This window comes from Ictidomys tridecemlineatus, chromosome 16 (assembly GCF_052094955.1).
Source record: "Ictidomys tridecemlineatus isolate mIctTri1 chromosome 16, mIctTri1.hap1, whole genome shotgun sequence".
NCBI lineage: Eukaryota > Metazoa > Chordata > Mammalia > Rodentia > Sciuridae > Ictidomys > Ictidomys tridecemlineatus.
The window spans coordinates 16,790,725-16,808,404 of NC_135492.1; the positions used below are offsets into that span (position 1 = coordinate 16,790,725).

Genomic DNA, 17,680 nt, shown 5'->3' on the forward strand with positions numbered 1-17,680 from the left:
CATCCTCAGCACCATATAAAAATAAATGTTTTGTGTCCATCTATAACTATAAAAATACATTAAAAATACTAGAATAAATAAATTGTTCCACGATTTCTAAAAATTGCTAGAGTCCTTGCCCTCTCCCGGCGGATCTGTTAGCTTTATTTTTTACTAAATCCCTGAGACAGCACAGAGAATTATAGACAAGAATTTTTGCAAACGTGTGATTTCTGAAAGAGTAAGACATATTCTGCTTCTGTTAGATTTACTGGTGCCTCTGGAAATAAACCACATCTTTACTATAATTTCACTGAAGTTTCTGTGGCAAAAAAAGAGCAGCTTACAGTAATCTACAGGAAGCTTATTTTATCTTCCATGAGATACATTTCATTTTCTAAAGTTTTTTTTTTTTTTTGGTGTGTGTGTGTGTGTGTGTGTTCTTGCCATGCTAATCTTGATTAATGATGTTTGGAAATGAAAATGATCTTCATAAAAATATAGTCCAAGAACAGTTTCTATCCAGTCACTGAATGATCACAGAATTTACATTTGCACATTCATCAAGGTAAATTATGGATAATAACCTTCATGAATCCATGTAATTTTAAAGGACACTAAATGGCAATTAGACAATAATAGAGATCTTTTCCATCTTGTTCCCAAATGTCTGGATGCAGGCATTGGAAGCAGAATTGCAGAAGCTCGGGAAACAAGGGCAGAGTCCCTGAAGGACACTCAATGGCTCAGGGGTCTGCTCCCAGCACTCAGGTGTCCTTTGGGGTCTGAATGAATATGCATCTAGAGATTTTTGAGCTAAGGAATGTTCCAGCATTTTCCAAACAGGAACAATTCAAATGGAAAACATGCAGCTCGACTTCACCTTGCTCATTGCAGACACTCCCTATTCCTCCTTGGAGGAACAGGCCAACTAGAATGTAATGGGTGAATTTTATTGATCCTGTTACCAGTGCCTGGAACTTAGTTTTGAAATGATTAATTTCCCTTGAAATTGAAAGTTTTATTGAATTTACAAAGAGTGTGTATGAGACCTCTTCTTTTATTCGAGGAGAGGCAAGCAAACAGGTAAACTGTTGGCTAAACTCTCCTTGCACCAGGCATACATGTGACCACAGATCCAGGAACTTGGGAGTCTCAGACAGGAGGATGCCAAGTTCAAGTCCAGCCTCAAAAACTTAGTGAGGTCCTAAGATCCTCAGTGAAAAACTGTCCCCATATTAAAAAACAAATAAAAAGGGCTGGGGGTTGAGGATGTTGCTCAGAGGTAAGGCACCCCTGTGTCCAGGCACCAGTTCTCTTCCTGAAAAAATGTCCCCTTTGTTGATTTCTATAAATGACCCTGGGCTGGATCTCCAGCTAATGTCAGCAAGAGGTGAGTGACAGCACTACTCCTGTTTCCACATCTCCTGATCCTACTTTACAAAACACATACACACACCTTGGGTAGGAATCAGCCCAACGCCAACACAAGGATATTAGCTTCACCTGTCACAGGACTCTCACCAATTTGGCTCACACCAAAAGGGCCAGGGCACAAAACCTTCCCCCTCTTTGACTCAGGATGCAAACAGAGTTGAAATGTTTCACATGAGGCTACATGGCTGACCCTGATGGTAAGTGACGGTGACTGGATTAGAGGATGCTATGGAGGGGCAGTACATATAAGTACACAATTCTTCCCAATTGTACACTCTATAAAGAGAGAGCAGGAGAAGTTTTCCTCCTAGAGGATCCATTTCCAACTCCAATCTGGGGGGTCTACAACTTTCCCTGGGCAATGTCTCCGTAGTAGCAGTGTTTCAGAGATGCTGTTCCCAGGACAAACAGGACCACATCTTAGAAACTTGGAAGGAAGAGATTAAAAGGGGGTGATGGAATTTATAATCTAAAGGAAAATGCAGTAGGTCCACCAAATAGAGGGGAAGGCATCACCACCTCCCTGAGGTTAGGGGCTTCTACAAAATCATTGATCTCAAGGAGTGGTGCACAAGCTAAATTTAGTTAATTATTTTTAATTGATTTTCTCCTTGGTCTGTGTTAGGGTGGACCAGGTTTCTTGCAGGATGACCATCATTCTGCCCCCGAGCCACACACCATCCCTTGAATTTACAATGATAGTGGAAATATGAGGCTATTCTACTTCCAAAGAATGTTTTTTGAGTAAATGATGATTCTAGTAACTGTAAAATGTGACATGATGACAAAATTCTGCTGCTGTCAAACACTTCTGGTTCTCTCTGCAGAAACATGGCATTTGCTTCAACATCCCCATGAAGATGGACCGAGATTCCAGACTCAGGGTCTCAAGAAGGGCCTTTTACCTGCAGGGTGGGGCCGGGATCTCAGCCAACACCTGTCTGCTCTGTCTCCGCCTGGCCGCCATCCTCAAGGGCCACAAACCCAGGCTCAGGGACCTCCCCATCACCCACCTGGCTCTGGCACACATTGTCCTACTCCTCATTGTGGCCCTTTTAGTATCTACAGACATCTGGGTAGTGCAGGACATTTCAAGTGACGTCAAATGCAAAATGCTGGTATTCCTGCACAAAGTCATGAGGGAACTGTCCCTCGGCACCACCTGTGTCCTGAGTGTGCTCCAGGCCCTCACCATCAGCGCCAGTGGCTCCTTGCTGGCCGACTTCAAAGTCAAATCTGCAAACCCCATCCTGGGGGCATGTCTGTTCCTGTGGGTCCTCACCATGGCCATTATCAGCGACCAGCTGCTCTGCAGGGTGGCCACCCCAAGTGCCAGGCAGCCAGGTCTTCTCTTTGTCAACAGCCACTGCTCTTTCCTGCTGAGGTACAGGGGTGTTTTCCTCTTCCTGATAATGCTCAGAGACATCTTCTTCGAGGGCCTCATGGCCTGTCCAGTGGGTATATGGCCACCCTTCTGCACAGACATTAGCAGCGCTTCCTGTCCCTCCACGACTTTAGGCTGGCCCCCCAGACCTCCCCTGAGCACAGGGCCACTCCCAGCGACCTGCAACTGCTAGACTGCTTTGCCACCCTGTACTGTGCAGACTCTGCACTCTCCCTGCTCATCAGCGGGATGAGGAGAAATGTCCCCATGCTCTGGAGCATCCACAATACAGTGACCAGCGGTTATGGCATGCTCAGTCCCCTGGTACTGCTCAGGGCGGACAAGCAAATCCTGAACATCAAAGGAGCCCAGTGAAGGAACAAAGCTCTGATACTGACAAGACGCAGCTCCTCCACTCTCGCTTACAAATCCCTCTATCCACACAAACTTCTTTCTGAAATGATTTCAGCAAGTACACCAGATTTACTGTCTGGTAAGGTTATCTATGTGACTAAAAATGACCTTATGTATGGTTTTACTTGATATCTGCATCAGTGTCTTTAGGTACATCCACGGAATTTTACAGTCTCATCTTATTTTCTTTCTTTTGCTTCATGAAAACTTCTTTTAAAGAAGTTCTATTAGAGCCACATTTTTCCTTATTCTGTCTGAATATATACTATTTTAAAAAGAAGACTAGCATATGGCTATCAATCAGGCAGTGCCATAACCCTAAATGTCCATCAAGAAAAGAATAGATATTGTGTAGCATGGTCCAGGCCATGGGTTCAATCCACAGCAACTACAGGAAAAAGAAAAAAAAATAAACAAATGCAGTGGGGCTAGAGATGTGTGTATGAACAGGCACACTATATATCCATATACACAAACATGTAAGCATATATATATATATATATATATATATATATATATATATATATATATAATTTATAGATATAGAATATCACTCTGCCATAAAGAGAAATGATACATGCAACAATATGGATGAATTACAAAAGTATTCAGCTAAAAAAACAGACAAAAACATCACAGATTGCTGAGTAAAATTCCATTGTGTATATAGAAAATAATGCTAAGGGAAGTTAGCCAATTGCAAAAAAAAAAAAAAAAACTCAAATGATGAACTTTTTCTCTCATATAAGGAGGCTGACTCATAGTGTTGTAGGGAGGGGGAGCATGGGAGAAATAGATAGAGTCTAGATAGGTCAGACGGGAGGGAGAGGATGGGACAGGAGATTAGCAAGGATGGGGTAATGTGATGGACATCATCATCCAAAGTCCACATATGAAGACATAAATTGGTGTCAACACACTTTTTCTGTATTTAAAAAATTGTGCTATATATGTGTAATGAGAATTGTAATGCATTCCATTGTCGTGTATTTAAAAAAATCAATATTTTTTTTAAATCATGGATATATGTATACTCCACTCTTAGGAATTATGCAGAATATGGAAAACCCAGAGTCACAGAGCAGAAGTTGGTGACCAAGTCCTGGGAGGGCAGGAGATTGACTGTATGCCTGAGGGACACCTGGTTTCCTTTGGTGGTTATTAAAAGCTAGGGAACCAGGAAAGGTTGTAATAACACTGCACCATTTCAAATATCACTAGATCTGATTTTCAAATGGACACTATTAGGAGAAATGAATCTCATTTAAAAACAAACCCCCCAAAAAAACCTGAAAATGCTGGGATCCTGCTCAATGATGGCAGGTATAAACTCTGGTGACAGGAAGGCACTGTGGCGCTGCAGACCCCAACCGTACTCTGGACCACCAACTCAGAGTTGTTAGGAATACCGGCTTTCAGGAACTGAGAAGCTACTCTGCCGAGTCACATGTGGCTCTAGCTTCTTCCTAAACCTTGATCCTAATTTTCCCAGTGGTCTTGGGTCCTATAGGAGGAATCCTGACTTTATGGAGAACAAATAAGGGCTGGAAACCAAACTGATTGTCCCAGGGTCACACCCACCATGCAAACCAGGGCTCTGATGGACTGATCAGTCTTTGCAAATAAACTCCAGTCCAGGGTCATTTCTGGACAGAGAAGGGTGGAAAGGGAGGAATCATCAAGAGGCTCCAGGAACCTTCGAGACAGAATTAGTCTTCACAGTCCTTATTGTGGTCATGGTTCCATGGGTGTATGTATGTGGCAGACCTAACAAACTGATAATTAAATATGTTGCTTTATTCTTATCAGTTTCATCTTAATAAATTATTTTTAAATTAATAAAATATATTAAAAGACAATTCAACAATAGGTAGATGACAACTATGCCTAAGGAAATATGGCAGACACCACACATCATTATGGAATTTTAAGAAATCAATCAATTTGAAAACAAATAAAATTGACAAAATAAAAATTTGGTTCTTTGAAAAAATACATGACATTGAGAAACCATTACCCACAAGGAGAATGAGGGAGAAAATTACTAAAATTAATTATGCAAAAGGAAATATCATGCTGGACACTAGTGAAATACAGAAAATAATGAGAAACTGTTTTGAAAGTTTATACTCCAATAATATGCAAAATTGTGAAGACATTGACCAATTACTAGAGACATGTGACCTCCCCAAACTGAACCTGGAGGACATACATGGTTTAAACCCATCAGGTTAAAGTAATGAAATGCAAGATGCCATGAAAAGCCTACAACCTAGAAAAGCCCAGGACTAGAGAGACTGTCAACCAAGGTCTATGAGACCTTCAAAGCAGAACTAACACTGATTTTCTCAAATTATTATATGAAATAGAAAAAGAGGAACACTTCCAAACTCATTCTATGAAGCTAGTATCACCCTGATTCCAAAACCAGACAACAGATACAAGGAAAAAATATTTCCCACCAATATTCCTGATGAACACAGATAAAAAAATTCTCAATAAAATTCTGGCAAATAGGGGCTGGGGCTGTGGTTCAGTGGTAGAGCACTCACTCCCCTGCCATGTGTGAGGCACTGAGTTTGATCCTCAGCACCACAGAAAAAAATGAATAAAAATAAAGTCATTGTGGCTATGTACAACCAAAGAAAAATATTTTTTTTTAAAAAAAAATTCTGGCATATAGCATACAAAAATATGTTTAAAAGATAGTGCACCATGATCAAGTGGGGTTTCTCCCAGGGATGCAAGGTTGGTTTAACACATGGAAATCAATAAACATAATTTATCATACAAATGAACTTGAAGATAAGAGTCATATGATTATCTTGATAGATGCAGAAAAAGCATTTAACACAATCCATGCTCAAAACATTAGGAAAACTAGGGATGGTAAGTACATACCTCGACTCTGTTAGAGCCATCTATGCCAAACCCATGGCCAGCATCATTTCAGATGGAGAAAAATTCAAAGCATTCCCTCTAAAACCTAGAGCCCCACAGGGATGCCCTTTTTCACCATTTCAATTCCACGTCTAACTGCTAGCCAGAGCAGTTAGAGAGAAGGAAACTAAAGAGATACAAATGGGAAAAGAAGAACTCAAACGATCACTATTTTCTGATAATATGATTCTATATCTGGAAGATCAAAAATTTTCACTGGAAATCTTCTAGAACTCATAAGTGAATTCAGTAAAATGGCATGATATAAACTGAAGACCCATAAATCAAATGTGTTCCCACAGATCTCTGAAAAATCCTCTAAAATAGAAGTTGGGGAAACTACCCCAATCACAATAGCCTCAGAAAGAAAAATAAAATATTTGCAAATTAATTCAACCAAAGAGGTGAGATACCTCCACAGTCAAACAACAGAACAGTAAGAAGAGAAACTGAGGAAGGCCATTGAAGATCAAGGCATCTCCCACGTTCTTGGGTGGGCAGAATTAATCTTGGGTTATTGTGACAATGGCCCTACTGCCAAAAGCACTGTACAGATTGAATGAAATTCCTATTGAAACCCCAATGCTGTTCTGCATAGAACTAGAACAAGATGTCATGAAATTCATTTGGCAAAATAAGAGGCCCTGAACAGCAAAAGCAATCCTCACCAATAATGGGGTCAAAGTAGGCATCATAATACCCATCCCTGAATCACACCACAGTGCTACAGTAACAAAAATGGCATGGTTGTGGCATGAAGACAGACAGACAGACCAACAAAACAGGATAGAAGACACAGAGAAACCCACATAGACACAGTTCTCTCACACTAGACAAAGGTACCAGAAATACATGGGAGCAAAGAGCCTCTTCAATAAATGGTGCTGGGAAACCAGGAAATTCATCTGCAGCAAAGTGAAATTGAACCTCTCTCTCTTACCCTACACAAAACTCAACTCAAAGTGAATCAAGGACTTTAGCAGTAAAGCAGAGACCCTGAACCTAATGGAAGAAGAAATTAGCCCCAAACCTCCACCGTGGAGCTGATTTCCTTAACAAGACCCCTAAAGCGCACACACACACACACACACACACACACACACACACACACAAGAATCAATAAATGAGGTGAATTCAAAGTAAAAAGCTTCCTCTCAGCAAATGAAGCAATCAGTCACATGGAGAGAGCCTACAGAATGGGAGAAACTGTTTACCACATGCCCCTCAGAGCATTGATTTTAAGAATCTATAAACAACTCAAAAATCTTTTAACACCAAAAAAAGCCAATCAATAAAATGGGCAAATGAACTCAGCAGACACTTCACAAAGGAAGAAACATAACCCATCAACAAATATATGAGAAAAACTCCTCTTGATATGCAGATGATAATTCACAAGGGAGGCACTGGGGAGGATGGAGATTCTTTGGATTACAAAGAGGGGAGTGGCGGGAGGGGTTGAGAGGGGGGAAGGAGAGTGGAAGGAGTCAGACATTATTACCCCACATGCACATACCCCACATTCCACATCCTATATAGCAAGAAGGATGGTAAATTATATTCCACTTATATATAATGTGTCAATGCGTTTCACTGTCAACTGTAACTAACTACAACAAATGCAAAAAACAAACTGAAGAATCCAAAAATTACAAACCTATAGGAATTAAAACACTGTGGTGCTAAAACAGTAGGTAATGTACAGACCAATGCCAGGGTGAGCCCCAAGGGCTTGTGGCATGCTCAGCTTTGACCAGTGGATCCATAATAGAGAAAGGACAATCTCTTTAACAAATGGAGCTGAGGACATTTGATATCCACATGCAGAAGACATAAAAAAAAAGCCTATCTCACACAATACCATACCAAAGATAAACTCTAAAACAAACAAAAATTGAATGGTGACACTTGAATCTGTAAAATTCCTAGAGGAAAATCCTCGGGCCCCATGTACCCACCTCTCCCCATCCTTCTAAAGTGCTGCATATCATCTTGATTCTAGTTGGATCCCTGCAGAGTGTGACACGGATCCTAATATCATGCTGTACTAATTAGCAGGTCAAGTTATGATGTTTCTATCTAAAATGAAAAAATAAAAAATAACTTGGAGAGTGAAATATAAAAAAAAAAAACTCAAAAGAGAAAAATTTGACGACATTGCTTTAGAAAATGGTCCCTTAGCTATGACACTATGATACAGGACAGAAGCATAAACGGGCAAATGAAACTTCATCAAACCAAGAGCTTTTACACAGCAAGGAAAGCAAGAACAGAGAAAAGGATCCAGCTGACAATGAGAGAAGATACTTGCACATCACCTAAGAGCACAGTGTCTCAATACAGAGGTCATCCTTGTAACTCTAAAAAAACCTAGGTAAAAATTCCTAAAGGGGCCAGGCACAGCAGCACATACCTAGAATCCCAGTGGTTCAGAATGCTACGATGGGAAGATTGCATGTTGGAGGCCAGCCTCAACAAGTTAGCAAGGCCCTAATCAACTCGGTGAGAACCTGTCTCTAAATAAAAAATAAATAAATAAAAAGATCTGGGACTGTGGCTCAGTGGTTAAATGCCCTAGGTTCAATCCCTATTACAAAAGGTCAGAAAAACTTTTAAAATGCTATATTTATTAAATTCATGATTTTGATCCAATATGCCTTGTTTGACATGATTTTCTGATTCCACTCTGCTTTATTCTAAGGCCAACTTATAAGGGTTAACTCTCAATCTAATAGGTTTTACAAAATAAGCTACAAGACTTTTGTTTGCTTTGTGTGGGTGCACCAATAAATATATTTGGTACAAAAAAATTGACATATGAGCTCATAAAATAACATTTAAAAAAATGGATCCAAATACGGTTAATATGGTTTAAAAGGTTGAATTTAAATTGGAAAAATAAAAGTGCAAATGTCTTTAAGGTTACTAATGCACAGTTTTGTTTCTAGGTGGTTAAATAGCTGTTAAAATGTTAATGTCTACAAAGTATCTGACATCCATTGTATCTAGGATTTTCCTTTAACAGGAAAAAAGATTACTAATACTATTCATTGCACTTGTCAGATAATTGTTTTTTAAAAAAGATACATAAATGAAATCTAAATGCATATTAATCATGGATGTGTTTTTTAGAGACATCTAATTGGTTTACAAAGTTAAAATGCAAACTGTTATATGTAATAATAAGTACTCTTAACTCCTTAAATTCCATAAGGTAAAATACTTAAACAATGTTGGTGTTTTCATAAGTTGGTAAATTAAAAAAAATTAAATTATTTTGTTTTATCATAAAACAATGCTAAAATAAATTAAAAGATCAACAGGTATAATTCTACTTACAAGGAGTCAAGAGGTTTCAACTGCATTTCAATTAAAGTACTATAAATAACAAAACTATCTCATCTTATTAAAATGGATTAATTTATCTAAATTCAAAAATTTATAAGGGTTATTTCAAGGTACAAATAAAAAGAAGGATCAATAGATTAAAAATGATTAAAGGGTTCTAAATGAAAAAATATATTTAGGAAAAAACGTCTCCAGGTAAAAAATCTTTATGTGGTAAAGTATAATTATAATACATCTAAGTAAACAAAAGGGTCTAATTAAATAATATAGATATCTACAAATAAGAGATAAATATTAAAAGGTATATATGTATCTAAGCTGGTTATATATGTAAACAAATAGTTAAAACTATTCAAGGTTTTTCCCTAAAGACAAATATTAATGTTCTGATATATTTATATGTTCAAATGACAGAAACTTCTAAAAATGTAAGTTACATCGTGTGTTAAGTTTTATCCCCTAGACAAGTAATCTTGGAAAAATTAAAGTTTCTACATCTGTAGTTAAACAGCAACTGTTATTTTAAACTATTGTCCTACTTTACAGATTCTAGATTTGTTTAAACGTTAACCTTAGTTAATATAAAAACATCAATAAAAGTGTGGTACATTACTGTTTTTTACAGATTAAATGTGTTCTTATCTTTCAGGTATAAAAGTCTTTAAGGTAAAAGGTTTAAAAGAACATTTTATCAAGCTGGTGTTATCCAAACTAAAATTGTCTGTAATGGTAATTTAAACTTATAAGAATAATATAAATAAATCCCCAATAAAATGTATTATTTGATGTTTTGTAACCAAATCTTATGTTACTTTTTACACTAAGATATAAAATTTAAAGGTATCTTAAAAGAAAATAAAATATATTAAAGGTTAATATATATTAATAGATATTAAAAGATATTAAAGGTTAATATTACAAAACATTTTTGCCACTTTTCCACATAAAAGCAAAGAGCGCTCAGCCTTTCCTTAATTAATGTCTCAGATGTATGTCATATTGTGCTAACTGAAACTCATACAGAGTCAGGAAACAACATATGTAAACTTTGTAAAATTATATTTAAAAAGAGATGAAGATCAGCTTCAGAACCACAACATTTGCCTAGGATCTGTGAAGAGCCCTGCCTTACCTGACATAAGTCTCTGCCTCCCACCTACAGCTCGTCACAATGACTTCAAGGTAGGCTAGACTTTGGTTGGTTTAAACTTATATTCAAAAATTGATTTTTAATAATAAAAATGACTGTGATCTCAAATAGAAAATATAAGCTATAAGTCAGCTAAGTTTTAAAATTATATACAAGCTAACTATATTCATATTATTGTTAATTTCACTGTGTATTTTCATTATAACTGAAAGGAAACTGACCAGGACACTCCAAGCAACACAGAGACCTTTATTGTGGTAGTGCCTGATTAACAGAGAGAGGGAGAGAGGGAGGGGGAGGGAAGGGAGGGAGGGAGAGAGAGAGAGAGAGAGAGAGAGAGAGAGAGAGAGAGAGAGAGAGAGAGAGACCTGGCAAGAGAGATTTTATAGCCAAAATCTAATGGGTTCTCTGGGTCTGCAAGCTGCCTTGTTGGCATACAGTGACTGTGTCACACAGTAGTTGCTAAGGTTTCATCTTCTGCCTTCAGGCAGACAGGACAGGGGTCAGATGTGCATTTCAATTGCACCAGTTGGGTGGGGGTCGAGTGTTCAGCTTCAGACAAACAAGCAAAACTCACATTTGTTCAACCTGCTCCCCAACTAACAATAACTGTTGACTGTTAAGATTTTACAGAGGTAATATTTCATGAACACAAAACATAAATTAATTTTAGATATTGAGCCATCATCTGTAGACAGATGAGTATTAAGTTAACTGTAACAGGGGCTGGTGTCATGGCTCAGCAGTAGGATGGTTGCCCTGCATGTGGGAGGCACTGGGTTCTGTCCTCAACATCACATAAGTCAATGGATAAGATAAAGGTATTGTGTTAGGTACAAATTAAAATACAAAAATATTAACTGTAAATTTATAAACATTAACATTAAAGCCCAGTATTCTTAGTTTAAGACTGATAAGACTGACTTGATGGATGTTTAAGCCAAGGCTTAAAAATTTAGGTTAAAATAAAAGGGCCAAGAAAACCAATGTTTGGCTCTTGCCCTCTGAGTCAGCCTAAACCCAGGACAGGGGGAAGAGCTTTACAACTCTGGACCACTTAACCTTTCAATAAGGGAGATTAATGAGACCCCTGGAGTACAGAAAGCCAATCAGTGTGCATGCTGCAGAAGAGGAGGGTCATTAAAAAGAGAGACATGCCTGATGCTTCCGAGGGAAGCCACATGGTCAGCAAGACCTTGACCCATCCTAAAGCAGATGACATGAGCAAAGCTAAAATGCTGCTCACAAGTTCTCCAAAAGTGTCCTCCAAACAAACTCAGCTGACTCTTACCAATAGACAGGAACGAAGTCAGTTGAACAAGCTTGGTATTCAACACCTAGCAAAACCACTTAAAAACAAAAGCACAGCCATTCCTGGGCACTTAAAAAAAACAACAGTTATTTATTGGAACTTAAGATATACACTAGTGTTAGCACTACCCCCCCACAAAAAAAAAATAAGACTAAAGACAACAGAAGAGAGATTTTTAGGCAAAAATACCTGGTAACTATCAATAAACACTGCCAGGAATTTTTAGTCAGTTTAAGGCATACAGATCTTTCTAACCTCCTTCACAGGTATATGTAATCAACGTTTAGTAATATGATTATCTGGCCCCAAGTAACAAAGAGATCTTTACTGAACACAGAGGTCATGCCAAAAGGTATTTTTACAAAAACCAGATAACATTAACTAACGTAACTAAATGTTTTGTCTACATTCCTGATAATTCTGACAATGTTAAAAATTTATGTTCCCTAAAAAAGGGCCTCATTAGGCTTTGATAGGCCTTGGTATGGGGACAATTTCTCAGGTCTTCCGCCTCCTGGTAAAGAATTATTAATTTCTGTCATTTTTATGATATCCATGGACAGGTTCCAGATGCTACAATTGCTACTTTGTATTAATCTTTTTTCACTACTCATGCCTTTTTGTTTCTCTCATAGAGGTGCCCACACCAGGTGAATGTACATCCTGGTCTTCCTGAACCAGATTTTTACATGGACTTCTTGACCCACTCAGTTTCTAAAAGGGGGATTCCAAACTGCTTGCCCACTGTACATCAACCCCTCTCAGGTCAAAGCAAGAAGGGTCATTGCCCTTTTCCCCTACAGCAGTAGGAGTTCCTAACATTAGAGAAAAATTATGGTCAATATAGATGTTCACCAATATGTCTGGCTCAGGAAGATGTACATGGAAAACTATTCCCAAGATCACCCTGGGTGATCTCCCAGAAAGAAACACTTGTTTTCACAACCCAACTTATAAGTGGGACAACTCCCTGTTCACCAAAAATTGTGCTTTCTGGGTCCCACTTCATACTCCTTGCCTAAATCTCCAAACTGTCAATAACTGAACTATGAAACCTACTATTTTGATGGAGTAAAAAAAAAAAAAAACATCTGGACTTATAAGAAGGCCAGGGCCCACTGATTTATTAACCTAAATAGGCTGCCCCCATTGGAGTTCTCCTTCTGGCTGGTTTTAGAATAGCTGGATCTACTGCTTTAGGAATGCAGCTCTGATCACTGGCTCCAAAAATGTTAAGTTCCTCAGCTGTCAGAATATAGATATAGATTTAGGAAAACTAAAAGGGTCATTATGAACTCGGGCTTAGACACCTCCTCTCGAGTTCATGATCCATCCTATACAGTGTGTCATCGTGGATTTAATCAAGACCTGTAACAAAGAACAGCTTCTACTGAGATGGAAGGACCTTACCAAGTGCCCCTAATAACCAGAATGGCTATCCCAAATGCTAAATAAGAAAGAGCTGTGTGTGTATGTTGCTGGGGACTGAACCCAGGGCCTTGTGCATGCAAAGCAAGCACCCTACCAACTGAGCTAGATCCCCAGCCCAGGAAAGAATGCACCAGTGCCCCAGGAGTGCAGGGTCACAGCCCGTGGCATGAGTTCAGAAGACATTGCTGGAGGGGCAGGCAATACCATAGGCTAAGTATGACTTTGAATCTGCTATAATGTTTGAGCTGGGCCCAGCAGGTCCAGCTGTGGGTCCTGCTACTCAGGAGGCTGAGGGAAGAGGATCCCTGGAGCTCAGGGGTTCAAGACCAGTCTCTGCAACAGAGCAAGATTTTCTCCTGAGAAGCAGAAAACAATATCTGAGTATCTTCTGGGACAGGGTTGGTAACTTGTAAGATGGAGGCCCTCATGTCGGACATTCTTCCTCTGGTTAGAGTGGACATTTTGAGAGTCAGGAGGAATGGCAGCCTACTTGATTCTTGGGGACCAGTGACCATGGAAGGCCCCCACACTACCCCCAGAAATGCAGCTAGAATCTTCACATACTAGGTGGAGGAAGGTGATGTCTTGGGCTGTCCTTAGGTTGACAAATGCTGAACCGCTTTCACATTGACCTTGAGTTCAATCCAGCAGCCAAACTTCTTGAGCTAAGACTATGTCACAACAGGTTAAAATCTGCCATCCCACTGTGCTTTAGTGATGGAAGGGACTGGGGTTGGCATTTTAGCTCCGGGTTCTATGTAGCACTTGCTGTGACTCTTGTGTGCCACTTAATTTAAAGGTCATTGGTGAGTGTGGTGGCAAACACCTGTAATCCCAGCAGCATGGGAGGCTGAAGATGGAGGATCATGGATTCAAAGCCAGCCTCAGCCTTTTAGCAAGGCATAAATCAAATTAGTGAGGCTCTACCCTCTCAACATTACTATGGTAATTAATGGTGAATATATATGTAAAATGTGTGTGCACAGATAGTACCTGTTACTCTTTTTTAAATTATTGTGGCATACTTTATAAATTTGAATCCTTGTGCAGGGGTTAGGCTAAGATTGGCTACTGTTTCCATTTCTACCCTCACAGTGGGTTTATCATTCAGATGAAAACAAAATAATATAGACCAAAATTAAAATACAAAATGAACTTGAAAAAAACACATGGAAAATACAGGTATGATTTTGATGACAGAATCTGCAGTATTAATTAGACCATGCAAGGTATCTGCCTTGGGCAGGAACAATAACAAAACAGCCCACTTGAGATCCAGCATTTCTTTTTGGTACTAGGAATTTAACCCAGAGGCACTTAAATACTGAGCCACAACCCAGCCATTTCCATATTTTATTTTCAGACACGGTCTTGCTACTTTGTTTACCGTCTGGATTAGGTGCTGAGGCTGGCCTTGCATTTGTGATCCTCCCACCTCAGCCTCCCATGTTGCTCGGATGACAATTGTGCCCAGGTTGATTTAGCATCTTCACAAAGAGCAAATGTTTAGGTTACACCTCCATCAACGTCATTCTGGGTGTTTTTTTTTTTTCAACATAAAAACGTTTGTGGACATTTAGAAATAAATGATGAGGGACGACTAAATGACAGGTCGCCCAGCCTGGCATAAATATTTCCTCTCCTTTTCTAATGTGCACTAGAAGAACCTGAGTGTCTGTTGATCAGCACAGATAAGTATCAAGGCACTGAGGGTAGCATAGCCATTACCCACCAGCATCTGGACCCCCAGGCGAGTGGGATTGTCCTTGTGCATCTGTCCCGAAGAGGAGGAGAACACACAGTCCACAAAGTACTTGAGCACAAAGAGTCCCATAAGCAACAGGATGGTCCTGATGGCCCTCAGTTCTGGGGAGGCTCTCGGGGACAGGCTGGTGCTCTGAACGTGCTGACACTGCCTCTTATGCCTGCACAAGAGAGCCACCATGTACCCACTGGAGAGGGCCATGAGCCCCATGAGGAAGATGTCCTGGAGTATTCCCATCAGGGAGAAAAATATCCTGAAGTGGTGACCTGTGGGGGCAACATTGCAGGACTCAGAGACAAACTGGTAAGCTGCTGTGTCATTGTAGGGGCCTCCCATGGAGACTAAGATGTGGACATTGAAGAACACGTTGAACACCCAGAGAGTGAGCAAGGTCCACACACTGCACTGTGGGGACGTGTGCTTGGACCTGGCCAGAAAGGAACTTCTGGGGCTGAGGGTGGTGGCCTGCAGGACACTCAGCAGGCAGGTGGTGCTGACCAACAAGCTCCCCATCAGCCTGTACAGGTAGATGAAGGCTTTACATGTGATGTTTTTCCAAAAGTCCTGAAACCCCTAAATGCCTAGATCCAGGTGCGCCCTGATTATGCACATCAGCAGGTGAATCAGGGCCAGGTGAGCAATGGCCACATCCGTGGGCCTGGTCCTGCACTGGAGAAGAAATGTGAGGACGTGGAAGAGGTTCAGGAAGACATTGGCTGTGATCCCAATGACAATTTGGAAACAAAAGGCATTTCTTACAGCAAGAAAAATGTAAAGTGTGCTGCTTTAGGTCATTTTTTTTTCTGGGGAGAAAAATCAGATGGTCAATGCCTTAGAATGAAAGGAAGGTCAGCTCCTCCTCACCGCCACTCCAGCTTCAACATCCGACCCCCAATACTTCCCGCTTCAAAATGTGTGGGTCCCCTTGACACCCCATCTCCAGACCTCTCAGTGCTCAGGCACAGCATCTCCCATGGGTCTCTGTGCTTTCATGGCCAGGGCCACCATGGATGTGCCTGGGCACGTGCAGCCACCTGACCAAAAGCTGAGTATGTGGCATTTGAAGGGGACTCCAGTATGACAGACTGCAGGAACACCCACATAGACCTCTCAAGGTAAGGGTGTCAAGGGGACCATCTCATACAACTCTGTACTTCCAGTGTCCTATATTCTGGGTTGTTCATCAACCAGTTACAGACAAAATATCAAAATATTAAAATGTTGCCTCTGAAAACAGGCTTCTTGCATTTGTTGATTAATATGTAATTTTTGGTACAGGATATTGAACCAGGTTTGCTTAACAACTTAGGATATTTTATTATGCCAGAAAAACCACATCTAAGTGAGAAGAACCATCAGTTATTAGCAAGATCATATTGCAAAATTTATTTTCTGTCCATTCTTTGGCACATGGAAAAATTTTAGTGTGAAACCCAGCGTGAACCACACCCCCAATGCTTTTTATTTTTATTTTGACACAGAGTGTCTCTAAGTTGCATAGGACCTCACTAAGTTGATGAAGTTGGTCTTGAACCTGCAACCCTTCTGCATCAGCTCCCCAAATCCCTGGGATTACAGGCTGGCACCACCACACCAGTAAAATTTAAGTACTTTGGGGGACTTCATTAAGAGACAGGAATTCACCTCACTCTGATAAAGGAGTTGACATAGTGAGCCAGCTTTTCTGTCTTCTTTAAGTAAGCAATGATATTTCTCCCCAGAAGAGAGAAGAAAAACTGGACTAGAGAATTGGCTGACGACATCCTCGTGGAAAATCTCCCTATAAACTGAAGGAAGTTTCTTTATTTCAGTTTTAATTCTGTTGTAGAGCTGTGACATAAGTCACATTGACAACGAGATTAGCCACCTGGCCCTACATTTTGTCATGAGAAAAACCAGCGGGTAAGAGAATAAATTATATTCACCTCTACCTAGAAAATCACAGTGTTATCACATAAGTTACTAAAGAGTGCACAGAAATGACAAGGAGCCCAAGCAATTTAAGTGTCTCAAGCCTAGTTCAATAATTACTTTGAAGTCTTTGAAGAAGTATAGTTGTATAAAATTGAAATTCATTAGTCCCATTAGAAAAAATTAACCTCTTCTATATGATTAAGTGAGTAAGAACTTTTTTCCTCCATTCACACCTTCAGCAATAAAGATTCCCTCCCTTAGTGTGCTCAAGAAAACAAAAGAAAAATGCTAATATAGGGTCTAGGAGTCTCCACATTCCAAGAGTCACAGATTGTTATTAATAGGCACAGTTTCCTGAGGCTTCTCTGTTTTTTGGGCGGCTGTGAGTAGATTGTGTCTATTCCTCTGTGCACCCTGACAGTAAGTTATGAGAGAGACATGGGGACTTTGATCCCCAAAGTCCTTTATAACAGCACAAATTCAATATATACCATGTGAAGGTGCCCTTTACAAATGATAGGAAATAAAATAACTCTGAGTCTCTTCTGTTGGGTTATGTAATGCAGGTTTCTCTTTGAATAAAATTAAGAAAATAAAATGCACAGG

General features: G+C 39.8%; 1 protein-coding gene across 1 annotated transcript; it reads left to right on the top strand.

Moving 5' to 3' along the window:
• The first annotated feature begins 2,276 nt into the window (after window positions 1–2,276).
• Window positions 2,277–3,175, top strand: LOC101964639 (putative vomeronasal receptor-like protein 4). Its single transcript, XM_078033640.1, has 2 exons — window positions 2,277–2,800; window positions 2,935–3,175. Exons 1-2 carry the CDS (start codon window positions 2,277–2,279, stop codon window positions 3,173–3,175), a joined length of 765 nt encoding a protein of 254 aa, XP_077889766.1.
• Window positions 3,176–17,680: the final 14,505 nt, after the last annotated feature.

Excerpts from the sequence above, each read along its gene's own strand:
- LOC101964639 (XM_078033640.1), top strand. The coding sequence starts at position 2,277 with ATGGACCGAGATTCCAGACTCAGGGTCTCAAGAAGGGCCTTTTACCTG. Across the intron at positions 2,801-2,934 it reads CACTGCTCTTTCCTGCTGAG|GCTGGCCCCCCAGACCTCCC; the intron begins GTACAGGGGTGT and ends CCACGACTTTAG.